Genomic DNA, 13,678 nt, shown 5'->3' with positions numbered 1-13,678 from the left:
TCTAGCTCTCATATAGGGACCTAACCAAGAATTAGGAAGCTCACCCCGGGTTGGTAATAGGAGAGCACTGAGAATTGAGGAACTCAGAGACTCAACTTGACCCCACTCCTGAGGTAGTCATCCTTAGCAGCAGTGAGTTTTTGAGGCTGTGTGCTGAGTTTCTGTACATGCCTGGCAGGTGCCTGTGACTTTGGAATCAGACAGGCCTCTCTAAGCCTCAGTTTTCTCATTCATAAAAGGAGGATAACGATAGCTGCCATTAGCCTTAGATACTGTGTGTGTGTCCCGTGAGGGAATATACCTAAGGTGGCAGGTCCTGAGTAGGTGCTCATAAACGTACCTTCTCTCTCCCCAGAACATTTCTCTCTTTATCGCGTATCTCTACCCATTCTTCCTGCTAGCCCTACCACTCAGTAATTTATGAGGTATTTATCACTACCTACTTACAGCATCCATGGGAGGAATAAATGAACTGAAAGAATGCCAAGGGAGGACCTGGCACAAAATCTGGCATGTGTAGCAAGGATTCATGAATGCCAGTTGTGGGGATGGAAGAGGGTGTATTTTGCAGTGCTCTGAGGGTCTCTTACGGGAAGCGCCACCCAAGAGCAAGTGGGTAACGTCTTGGAGTCCCAAGCATTTTGTTTCTTTTAAGAAATATAGTCCAAGGTCTGTTTTCACCGGAGCACTGGAGATGGGAGCAGAGCCCACTTTCTCTATTAAGCTTAACGTTGGCTGGCTGGTGCATTATCCAGGTCCTTTACTTCTTCGTGTCCTTTAACCCACTCATTCTGTTGCTGCTTCCTTGTATTGTATTTAGTTACACCTCCTCGAAAGGTGTAACGGAGCAGGGAAATGGGGGAAAGATGAGTTTGTTCATCCTATTGCCAATCAGCAGTTGGTGTGAAAAGGCTCAGTGGAGTTAGGAAGCGATTTTTGACACATCTTTGATCTTTAGTCACTTAGGACATCTCTGTGACTTTCATTGTTAGTTGAAAGTCAGAACTGTATATTTATAGGGTCACATGATGCTATATAAATAATAATTTACAAGTTATAGAAAACCTTGGAGTAATACTGTAAATAATTTTATTGTCTTGTAGGTGACAATTATGATCTTTCATTTTTGGACATCAAAATGTTTTAGGCCACAGATCTCTTTCTTACATATTTTTATGTAATATTACATGAAAAAATCTTACACTTTTTTTGATGTAGCTCTTTAGTGACAGCTTCAAAAACAAGCTCTCCAAATAGTGATGAAACTGCTTCCCAAATGAGAAACTCTCAAATTAGTGAAGGAAAAACAGCATTTTTGGTTAGAAATAGGAAACTAAAGCGAAAGTTACAATGAACTTGTCCTGGAATTGACGAGTTTTAATTCCAAGTGACAAAGTTATGTCATGAAAGATGTCTTTTTTTCCATTTTCTCCCGTGTTTTCTTTTCCTTTTTTTCCCGGATGCTCCCGTGGCTGAATTCACTTGGCAGAACTATTTCCGAGACACCTGGAATATCTTTGACTTCATCACGGTGATCGGCAGTATCACAGAAATTATTCTGACAGACAGCAAGGTGAGTGGCTCCTTGGTCCTTCTCTTTAGGCTTGGCCCTGGGGTTGCATTAAAAAAAAATTCTCTGCACATTGTCCATTTGTAACTCCACAAATCCAATGTGCAGCCCCCTGTTCACTTCCTCATTCCTGAGCTTTTGCCAGAAAATGGGAACATTGGATGGCGCTGGATCTCATGGAAGGCTTGGTCCCATTTGCATGACTCAGATAGCAGCCATCCGATGGGGGTGAATGGGATAGAGGGCCCAGGAGAGGCCGAGTGTGCACAGTGTCCTGCTAGATTCTTTGAGAGACACAAAAGAGGCACAGGGTCTTCGCCCTCAGACTTGTTAGACCTGAACTGTTTCCCTGAAATGGTTCACCCTAAGGAAGACTTGGAGAGCTCATCACAAGTCTTTGAATATTGGAGGGCCATCATGTGCAAGGGAGATTGTTAGGTCTGCCCTCTGGCATCCGAGTGCAGAGTTAGGACTACTTAGAGAAGACTGGGGAGGCCAGTTTTGTCAGTTGTATGTGGGGCATCCATCTGTGGTACTTCCACGCCTTCCTTCTGGGAATAGAGGGCAGGCCTGGGGAGGCTCCGAGAGATGGTCCCCACTGGCCCATCAGCTGAAAATGGGGTTAAAAACAAAAGACAGCATCCATGTTCCATTCTATGATCTGAATGAGAGATAAATACACAAATACCAGTGCTTAGATGTTCTAAATGACCATAATGTCACTAATGATATGTTTCCTTTTGATCCACCAGCTGGTGAACACCAGTGGCTTCAATATGAGCTTTCTGAAGCTCTTCCGAGCCGCCCGCCTCATCAAGCTTCTGCGTCAAGGCTACACCATCCGTATCTTACTTTGGACCTTCGTGCAGTCCTTTAAGGTAAAGGGCACAAGCTCCTCCCCTCTGAGGGTTGCAGCGGCCCTGTCACATCAGACAGCACACCAGGCAATGCAGCATGATTCCACAAGTCCCGTCGCCTCTGGGGATGGGCGTTTGTCAGAAGCATTAGATAAACACAGCAGTTCTTAGTTACAGCACAACTTGGCCAGGCAGCGGTTAGCTTATGACTAACTGGCTAGAATCTCATGCTAAAAAATCACCCCAACTTTGTAACTCAGTTACCTTCTCTGTCCACTGAGGCAGGGGCCTCGTTTTATGAGGTGTGCTCCCTCCCGAGGTGTTTCAGTATGCCCTGGGCAATCCCATCCACGGACAGAGCCAGCCACCTGTAGTCACATATCCTCTGCGTTTTTCAGGGATTCGTCCGTGGCTTTATTTCACAGAACGGTTTTTCAAAGGACTCCTTGAGTTGTGTTTTATAACAAGATGATTCATACCAGTCCCACCCGTGTCATCATTAGTGTATTTCCTGAACCACTGAATATATGCCATGCTAATAGTTACCTCTGCATCCCACAAACCCAGAGGGTACCTGAGCAAGGTTAATATGGTGAGAGCTTCTTCTGAATGATCTCATGGAGCCATACAGAGATGTATATGTAATAAACAAGTTAAAAATTGATACCTGAGATCCACTATAATGGCAGAGGTTTCCAGTAAAAGAAGTTCTCCAAACATATTTCAATATCTTCAAGCTCTAGCAAATATAATGAGTTTGTTTTTCAGCTTTGGGGGACATCAACACTGCTCAAAAGCCTACTATTTTCCTCCTATAAAAAAGAGTCTTTCAATGAATGTACTTTAAAAATGTGGTTGATGAAATTGATTCAAAGATGAAAAATCATGAATTTATTGAATTGCCTTCTTTATTTTAATTGTTTGTACATTTTAACTACAGATTGAACTAAAGAAAGCTTGTCAGTGAATTCATGGTTTCTTGTCACTTGAAAGGGACTTCGTGCCACACCATCGTTACTGATTTACTTCTTCAGCAAAGTCCTGGGGGTCTGAGATGTGAGGCCAGTTGTAAGGACGCTCAGGGTCCCACAAGCAACCTTGACATTTTTATTGGATTCAGATAATTGTTTGGTGCTATGACTCCCAGAGAGGTGTCACCTCAATGAAAACTAGTTCTCGAAAGCTCAGTGACAGAGGAGAAATTGAAAACCTTAGCAAGAATTTACCATTTGAGTCTCGGGTGGATCTGGATTTAGAATTTGAAACACAAGATGGTCTTAAAAGCTTTTTATAGAGGCCTGTGCAACAAGTTACAGTTGTTAGTGAGTCTCTTAAGAAATATGTGTCAGCCTGTCATATTCTCATGATCACTGATTCTCTGTCAAAGGGTATACTATCGAGGGCAAAGAAAAGCATGTCAAAAATTGATGACCAAATGGTTGGCGTATTCCAGTGAATAGAGAGAGAACAGTGAAGACAGCTGAATCTGCCTCCAGGTGACGCTGTGATGGATGGTGCAGCCCTGGAACAGTGTAGAAGTTGTTTCCTTGAAGCTGGTTTAACAAAGGCTGCCTCTGTGCACACACAGCAGAAAGTAACACTGTGTAAACAGCGTTGCCCCTGCCTCTACCTTCCCCAGCCCCACCCTGAGCATCACCCAGTTCTCCACCACTGACCCCTACTCAGTTCTTCTCTCTTCCTTATTTTGTGTTGGAATTTACAACATGACAAGAAGAGAGATCAGGATGACTCTTCGGTCCTCTCCTCAAAGCTGGGAGAGAAACCTGCCTCCCTACTCTTTCCTTTCAGCAGATGGTGTCTTCACATGCCCCCTCGGGATGTAGTCGCTCCTCACAGATCTTGAGAATCAGCACTCCACTGGAGAAGGGGTTCTCCCACCAACTCTCTATTGCATTTTAATTAATTAATTTATTTATTTATTTTTGGCTCGGGTCTTCGTTGCTGCGCGGGCTTTTCTCTAGTTGCGGTGAGCGGGGGCTTCTCATTGTCATGGCTTATCTTGTTGCGGAGCACAGGCTCTAGGCGCACAGGCTTCAGTAGTTGTGGCACGTGGGCTCACAATTGTGGCTTGCGGGCTCTGGAGCGCAGGCTCAGTAGTTGTGGCGCACGGGCTTAATTGCTCTGCGGCATGTGGGATCTTCCCACATGCCAGGGCTTGAACCCGTGTCCCCTGCATTGTGAAGCAGATTCTTTACCACTGCGCCCCAGGGAAACCCCTCTATTGCATTTTTTTTTTTTTTGCGGTACGCGGGCCTCTCACTGTTGTGGCCTCTCCCGTTGCGGAGCACAGGCTCCGGACGCGCAGGCTCAGCGGCCATGGCTCACGGGCCCAGCCGCTCCGCGGCATGTGGGATCTTCCCGGACCGGAGCACGAACCCGCGTCCCCTGCATCGGCAGGCAGACTCTCAACCACTGTGCCACCAGGGAAGCCCTATTGCATTTTAATGTTATTCTTTATTCAAGTTGTAAAAGTCTCCCAGGGCTCTTCATTTAGTTAGCTCTGTTGATAAGCTCTGCCTGGTTCATGCAGTCTGAAAGCCTTCAATTGCTCTCCGGGGAGTTACGCTGTACACACTCGAGAGAGAGTGGAGACTCGGAGTTGCACGAACTGCCAGGGAGGCTTCCTGGGTGGTAAAGAAGAGGGGCTTCCATGTCAGCACGGAGATCAGCCCAGAATTATAATGCCCACCCTGGCCTCCAAACCAGACTGCCCTATGTCTCCATCCTCCCCCAGCCACCAGGGGCAGTTCCCGGCCTTCTGTCTCTTGCACTCGCCCTTTCACCCCCATCAGTAAAGTGTTGTCACCCCAGAGTGGCAGTTAGCTGGCACAGTGTGGAATTTTGTGCCATGTGGCTTCATGGCAGGGTTTTGTGATGGCTCACGCTTTGAAAGCCTTTTTGGAATTTTGCGTGACACAGAATGAAAGGTCAGGACGCTTAAACATTGGAAAAAGATGTTTCATCAGAGCTTGAAGGAGCCTGCTAGGAACTGACCGGCAACTGAGACCCCAGCCATTTCATTTTGCTTCCAAATGCTCCGTTATGAACCTCACATTGAGCGAGGGTTGGGAAGGGTAATACAGGGGTTTGGGAGCCAAAGCTAAATGCTTGCTGTGTAATTTGCATCACAACTGCCCAGGTTATTAATATTCTGCGTACGGAGTGGGATGAATCCCAATCCCAAGAAGTTTTCCTAGCTCTCTCTTGGATATATGGGCCACACACTTGTGGGTCAGGGAATATTCTCGACAGAGGGGAAATTACAAGCCTCTCTGGGGCCACCAGCTTACATATCTGTCAGAGGATATGGACATCTGCAAAAGTACGGAATCCCAAAATAGAACATCCGGGTGAATAGAGAGCCCCAGCCCTGTGTTTTAAGTCAGTCTCAGGACAAGAGTTCCTGTCTGCCCGTGCTGCAGGTGACCCTGGAGCTGCCTGCCTTTAAATTCATGGTCGTGTCTCTGCTTTCTTTCCAGGCCCTCCCCTACGTCTGCCTTCTGATTGCCATGCTTTTCTTCATCTATGCCATCATTGGGATGCAGGTGAGAGAGGGTGCATCAGGGCTCTGGTGGGGGACAGTTGTTGCCCAGGTTGTCTCTGGCTTTCTAGCCTGAGCCTACAGGATTGAGGTCCTTTCAAGAATCCCTTCTTGCCCTGAGGCTCGCTCCCAGGATCGTGTTGCAATATGACCTTGGGAATTCACGTGTGCAGGGTTCCCCACTCGGGTTGCCCAGATGGTCAGGGTGGTCTGATACAGGGGCTTCCTCTGAGGTCGTCAGGTCATGGTGCTGCCTCATAAGCAGCTGGACTCCAGTGAAGATGACACCGCTGTTCTTAGCCAGAGGGGTTCCCCCCACGAGACTAAGGATAGGGTAGGGCTCGTGACGATCCGTATCTCAGGACCCTCCCATATTTGAGCCAGACCTAAAAGAAGGTCAGGTGGTTGTTCTTCTGCAGACAGCAGCACAAAATGTATGCGAGTTACATCCCACATGGCTGAGATTGATGCCCTAAGACCCACCACTGGGAACAGCTCAGAGTTCCTGGCAGTGTGCCCAGTCCTCAGGAAACCCAAGGGCCACATCCCGGCTGATGCCTGTCAAAGGACCACGCAGCTCGCTGGATGGTTCTCCTTGGTTACCACATCCTTTCCAGTTTCGGAATTGAGAAGTGGATGAGGTTCCCACCTAGGGTACTTAGGCAGGTAACCAGAAACCCACTGAGCAGAAGAGGCCAAAAGATCTTTCAAAGGCAGCTGTCATTTGTGGTGGGTGAACTCCTACCGTAAACAGCCAGCAGCACATCCCATGCACCTGTCTAGTTGGATACACAGGCTCTCTGCTGGGCTCCGAGAGGCTGATTTTCTGACTTGGAGATTTGGAGACTAAACCCCAGCGTAGGACCTCAGCCAAGTGGGAGTCTCTGCAGTCAGGTGGTCTGGCTGCCTTTGAACGGCCAGCTGCCTTCTCAGTGGTGGCTGCCACCTGGAGCCACTGCACGCATCCCCCAGGCTTGACGTGTCAGCAGCCCTTTCGAGCGCTTCTCTGAAATGTCTTCTTTTTGTTCCTCTCTCTTGCCTGCACTTCCAAATTTTGTTCATCTTCTGATCCCATGACTGGAGAGTTTTGTTCTCCAAAAATACAATAGAATGTCAAGTGTCAAAAACTGTGAGATTTGGTTGAGAAGTAATGAGTTCTCCTTCACGGAGGATATTTTGGTAGAGCTTTAATGATGATGTCAGAAGTGGGTGCAAGCTGAGTCCCAGCTGAAGTGGAAGATTGGCTTGATGACTTCTATTAAGTCCATCCAAACTCTCAGATATTTGATTCTAGAATTAAAATGTTCTTGAACGGCCAAATGAAACTTGATTAAATTAGGGTTCTTTTTTTTTTTTTTTTTTTTTTTGTCCATGCTTAGAATAGTTCTTATCCCCTTTTCATCTTCCAGCAAAATAAACTAGAATAACACCATCTCTAATATTAACCCGTTAGTAATACTACTGATGATGATAATACCGTTTACCATCACTTGAATTCCTGAGTGTTCCAGACACTGTGCTACATAGATATTCTTACCCATTCCTGCCTCCCTTTCTCTCCCTCACTTTCTCTCTCTCCCCGCAAATATATATATTACACACACACACACACACACACCACAAGATACATGACTGATGTATTCAGGAGTGATGTGAAAATGTTTGTATGTGGGTTTCATTGTCTCCACTGTTGCTTAGCATGGCTAAGTAACTTGTAACACACTCAAGATCTCAGATAGTAAGTGGGAGAGCTGAGTTTAAATCTCAGCTCTGTCTGCTCTGCAGCCCATGTTCCTACTGGACTGCAAGTTCTCTGCACTGTCTCTCCTCCCACCAACAAGCAAATACAAGTATTTCTCTGACCCTTTAGTGGGAGATAGGAGTTCTTCAGTTGTGAAACTGCAATATTTACAATAACCACAATGGGTAATCATTTATTGCCCTCAGACTTATTTCCAAAAAATAAGATCACTACTTCCATTCCACCAAGACATGAATGCCATTCCCACTGTGACTTACCTTTAGCTGGCCATCTTCATCCTGTCCCATGACGGAGACCCCACACCACGCACAAAGCAGACACCTAGCTTGTACCTAGAAAGGTTGTGTCTCATACAGTCATAACAAAGCAGAGGGATCCGTACAAACAGAAAAGCAAAAGGAAAGTAGACAAGCATTGCAAAGAGAACTAGCAATAGGATGTATCTGTGAGAAGCACCATTATTCTGAACTTTCAAGGGCTTCTTAGAAGAAGAGAGCTTTGCAGAGAAGTCTGAAGATGGAAGGAAGGAGTAACTTGCTGGGTTTGGGAGAGTCCTGGGGCTACAGGCTTCCAGCCTCAGCTCCACCACTGACCAGCTGTGCAAACTTGGTCAAGTCACTGAACCTCTCTGGGCCTTAACCCCATCACCGGTGCAGTAGAGGAGTTGGATAGATAGCTTTACAGGTCCCTTCTAGTTCTAAAGTTCTGTAATCCCAAGTGAAACAGATTTAAGCCTATACTTTCATTAAGTGTTCCAGTGGGTCTCATCAAACCTTTCTCTTCCATAGCCTTTCCTTTGGATGTAGGAGATTTGGGTTACTGACAAGGAGTAAGTGAAAAGCTTTTTCAAAAGGTGGAAAAACTTAAACACCACATTCATTATAAATATACATTATTGGCTTGACAGTAGTTCCTTGACTATTACACACATAACTTTTGTAAACTCACAGTGTGCCCTCCAGCTAGTTCACGATTGGGTAAGGTATTCGAGAATATCGTAAAGGGGACAACGAATAATGGCTTCAGGAGTGTCACAGGGAGGAAATACACTGTAAGTTGTGTGCGTGTGATGAATCAGGCATAAACTATGGATTTTGAGTTAAATGGGTGTAAAGAAAGACAGAAGGGGATGTGAACATGGGCAAGGATATATGGCGGTTTCCTCCTGGGGCATCCAGAACTAGGTTTGATTGTTTGAGTGGGATTTTTTTCAGTGCTACTATTTGTCTGACTGGGGGCCCTCAGCCTTATCTCCCTCCTTCCCTTCCTCCCCAGCACTGCCTAGCTTGCCACCTCCATTCTCCCTGAGAGACAAGTAGTATTTAGGTTTTGAAAATCAGCGTTGAGAACAAATTCCCCAAGCAGGTGTCAGTGGGAGCTATTTGAGCAAAATAGCAGAGACTGTTCTTAATTGCACATTCTAGACACTGTTGGGGGGGGGGGGCGGGAAATGTGTTCCATTTAGCACGTATTAGGTAAACTGAAGCATGTTAAATACAGGCTGAATATAATCTCAAAAGGCCGGAAAAGTGACCTGTAAGCCTTCGGTTGTACAGACATTGCCTCGTGAGAGCAGATCCTGAGATCTGAATCATGTCTGGGGAGGAAAGTACACGTGTAAGGGCACCCTTCCCATCTAGAGAGACATGGGGTCGACCTTGGCTCCAGACAGCACTGTGTCTGAGAGCTCATCATTATTCACTATAGATAAAGATCTCTGACTTTTCCCTCTTTTTTTCACATGAACTTGCACAGTGACCTCATTCTAAGCCCAGAGACCCACAGCAGATTAGTAAACTCACTCTATAGCCAGATCTGCCCCAATCCATTTTCTTTTTCCTTTTCCAAGTATCCAGTTTTGCAAACTGTCTTCATCCTATTGGCCTGGACTTGGTGTGTGTTCATTCTCATGGACTCTGGGTTATAGCTGTATCACACTTCTGAGATGTGACTCTTCAGATGGGAACATATCCAAGGAAGATAGAGATACCCCTCTCTGACTTAAACTGCTTGCAAATTCCAGGACAACATCTGCCTATTTATCCTTTGTAAGGGATAAATCACATCTTCTGCAAATGCAAGTGTTCTCATCATTACCAGCTGAGACAGGAAGAGGGGAGGGGTAACTCGTTCCCTGCATGCCTATTATAGGGTAATGTCTTTGACAGACTGCTTGAGTACCATAGTGAGTAGGTATCACAGAAATAAAAAGACCAAATTAGGTGTGGGAGGAACTACATCTAAGCAGAATGGCTTTCAAAGATCTTGCCTTCTGCGGTCCTTGCAAGCATTCATCCTCTTTGCGTCACTGGAGAATATAACTCTTCCCGCATATCAGGCCAAGAACGTGGGGATCTACCAGCCTTCCTGGGTTTTGAGTTGTCTGCTCCATGGTTAGGCCAGTGGGAGAAGCCACGCATGTGAATTCACCAAGCCTGCAGGTACATCTAATATCCTGCACTGGACACATCCCACCGCTCAATAATGCTCAGGGCTTTCTGTTGTTTTTCTCATCCAGGTCTTTGGAAACATAAAATTAGATGAGGAGAGTCACATCAACCGGCACAACAACTTCCGGAGTTTCTTTGGGTCCCTCATGCTACTCTTCAGGTACCTGGATCCGTAACTGTGGTGGCTGGAGCTCTCCTGCGAGAGAGAAACGTTTAGTCGGCCTGCCTCTTCGGCCCGTTCCCCTTTGTCTCTGCTCACAGGATAGACAGTGAGATGAGGGCGGAAGCAGGGGCAGGATGTCCGAAAAACTGCTCCGATGACTTGACTTTAGAACGTTTCCTCCACATCTTTGACTCAGTAGTCAATTTGCAAAATGCAGTGTCAGCACATCCTCCAGGGCTTTGAGAAGGGGAAGGTGAGGGTGGATTGCAGGCCAGATTCCATTTAAGGGCTGAAACCACGGATGACCAGGTTTACGTGGGGTCTTAGAGAGTCCCACTGCCCTCTCTACCACTGTCAACAGAAGATGGAGAGGCAGTGGGTGAGGTGGCAGAGCCCAGGAGAGACCTCACTGGTACTCTCCATCGCACTCGAAGGAGGCTGAGCATAAGAGGAACCTAGATGAGTGAGTCGGGAAGAGTGCTGAGGAGAGGTTAGGACACGCAGACCTGCTGCTACTAACCGAGTTGTCTTTTGGGCTCAGGAGTGCCACGGGTGAGGCCTGGCAGGAGATAATGCTGTCGTGCCTCGGGGAGAAGGGCTGTGAGCCTGACACCACCGCACCCTCAGGGCAGAGCGAGAGCGAGCGCTGTGGCACCGACCTGGCCTACGTGTACTTCGTCTCTTTCATCTTCTTCTGTTCCTTCTTGGTGAGCAGCAGTGTGCTCTTGGCTTGAGACATGGCCCAGTCCCCACCTCTGATAAACAGACGAGAGGTTTCCTTCGGTGTACGTTCCGCCACGAACCCCAGCCCATGATGAGAAATAGGCCTCCTCACGGAGGCTCTTGGAGGCCAGGGTGGGTGACTTGCCATGGCTGAGAGATGTCTCTGCTGCTTCTAGGCGAGGACTGTGTGAGAAGAGCTAATTAGGGGAGTAGGTAGGGTTCCGTGAATAGAGTATTGAATATCACGTTGAATCAGTTGTGACCCAGAGTGAATCTTTCTCTTCTGTATCTCTGGTATTTTATCTCACAAGCAGGGCTCAGAATCTTTTATCTCTCCTTTGGAGACCTTTGAACTGTTTGAGAAAACGTACTCTGAAACTGTAAGGGGATAGCATTCATCAGAGGAGGATGATGACAATATACAATGTAGTAGATGCGGTTCTCTCTCATGTCGCTACGTCTGGTGACAGTTGGCCAGCTTGATAGACGTGAAAGGATATGACTGCTTTAGGCATTAGTAAATATTGAGTAATATACGTGCCCCACGCCCACCTATAAAATAGTGAGAAGCCCTAGGTGCCTTCTTAATTCTTTCTTTGGGAGAAAACATGACTTAGCACAGCAGCATCCAGAAATCTCTACCCTGCACAGTCACACAAGCGGTGATAAAGAGAAGAATGGGCGAGGTGCTACCAGATCACTGGAAGGGTCAGTCTGGCGTTTCTGGCCACCCTGACGTCCCTGGGCTCGGCTTCACTGCTGAGGCCACCGGCTACACAAAAAATCTAAAACGAAAGCAATGCCACTTAAAAGTGGTCAGCTTCATGGCTGGGAATCCCAGAGTGAATTGTTTGGTGTCCAGGAATTTCTGCCTCTTTCAAGTGATCCCAAGGGGACTTGCCATGTGTCCAGCTGTCGGGTGTGGGGAAGTGGCTAACACACAGACTGGTAAGGGTGGTGGGCAGGCCGATGTAGCAGGGGTTGAACTGACTGGAGACTTGGGGAGCCCACACTGGCGTTGTTGCTGTTCTAGCCTTGGCCAAGACACCTTCCCATTTGTGGCTTCTGTAAAATGGGAAGAAAAAGTACTTGCTGCTAAGAGTATTATTGGTATAGTGAGCTGATACATGTGTTCCTTCTCGTGGATGTGAAAGGTTTTTTGATGAAAAAAGAACAGAAAATATTATCTTATTTAGAAGTAGGGATGCATAATCTATAATGAAAATAACCAAGGAAATTTAGAATGATGATATAAATTGGAGTTTTTGTTTATTCATTCCTGTATTCAGCACTTTCAGCACATCTTTATTGAGTGGCCATTAAAAGGTTCACACTGAGCTAGACGCTGAGGTGAAGCCGTCAGTGAGTTTCAGTGCATCCGTCACCTAGAACTGAAAGGTGAAACTCATACAGGAGTATCAGTGCTTATCACAGGGGGAAGTGGAGCATATAGAAGGCCATGCAGACATCTCCATTTTATCCTTCATCATTTAAGTGTTTAATAAATATTTCAAAAGAAACCAGAGATATAACTGGAAAATTAATTAGTGACCATAAAGGTACTTTTAGAATTTTGAGATAGAGGCTACTGCATAATTCACATTAATGTTATTTTTATAGAGGCTATATTCAGTATGAGATGATCTGCTTTCAAATCTCAGCCCGACACTGACTCCATGACCTTGGGCAAGTCACACAGCTTCTCAACTCAAGCCAACCACTCTAGAAAGATTTACCGGTGCGTTGGGATGTGCCCAGCTATGTGCTTGGAGCTAAAGAACACAGACGTGTCTAGGAAGCACTTGTGTCCTTGAAAGGCTGGTGGTAATTAAACCTGCTTCACGAAAGGTTAGAGCAAGCATTAAACGTCTGGTAGGTGTGAATACGCACACAACACTATAGAAGACTATGCAAACGTAAAGCACTAATAATACAAATAGTTTTTGTTAACATTAATAATAATTAGGATGCAGCCAGCAGTCTCTGTTGCAGAGAAGACTCCCAGCAACTCCATCCTGCAGACTTTGTCTTTATCCTCTGTATCCTGTCTGCATACCTGGCACCTCCACCCACCCAGCCACTTAACCTGGGAATCAGCAACAGAGGCTCCTGTTCGCTCACCTCCACAGCCAATTCATCTCTGTCAGGCAAGGTTCTTTCCCTTGCAAGTGGCAGAAAGTCCAGCTGCATCCGACCTAAGCAAAAAGGTATTTCATCGGCTCATATAAATGAAGGGTCTGGCAGGACAGGCTTAAGCAAGCTTGATCTGGGGCTCAGATGACATCCCCAGGCCCAGGTTTCCTTCTTTATTGTCAGATCTCTTCTCCAGGCTTCTGCATGTGAGCTCTTTTCTCCAACAACTCCAGTCCTTGGCTCCAAGATGGCTGTAGCAGCAGCTGTGTACCTCACTCCCCACGTATTCAAGGCCAGCAAGGAAGAACAAGTCTCTTGCTCAGAAGATTCAATGCCATTTTCTTGGCCTTGATTGGCTTACCAGTCACTGTAGCCCAGGGAGATGGGATTCAATGGCTGGTTGAGGCCTGGGTCATGGTGGTGCCCCACTAAACCATATTAACTGGGAATAGGTAAGG

General features: G+C 46.4%; 1 protein-coding gene across 1 annotated transcript in view; it reads left to right on the top strand.

The window, feature by feature from the left end:
• CACNA1E (calcium voltage-gated channel subunit alpha1 E) overlaps positions 1-13,678 on the top strand; it is a 296,790-nt gene that overhangs the window by 259,360 nt on the left and 23,752 nt on the right. The window contains exons 32-36 of the mRNA XM_033853854.2: positions 1,490-1,573; positions 2,323-2,448; positions 5,928-5,993; positions 10,270-10,361; positions 10,906-11,071. Coding sequence (XP_033709745.1) covers positions 1,490-1,573; positions 2,323-2,448; positions 5,928-5,993; positions 10,270-10,361; positions 10,906-11,071 — 534 coding nt within the window. The remainder of the gene's footprint in view (positions 1-1,489; positions 1,574-2,322; positions 2,449-5,927; positions 5,994-10,269; positions 10,362-10,905; positions 11,072-13,678) is intronic.

The sequence above is a fragment of the Tursiops truncatus genome, chromosome 1 (genome assembly GCF_011762595.2).
Source record: "Tursiops truncatus isolate mTurTru1 chromosome 1, mTurTru1.mat.Y, whole genome shotgun sequence".
NCBI lineage: Eukaryota > Metazoa > Chordata > Mammalia > Artiodactyla > Delphinidae > Tursiops > Tursiops truncatus.
The sequence above is the reverse complement of the archived record's forward strand: the minus strand, read 5'-3'. Positions and strand labels throughout refer to the sequence as shown.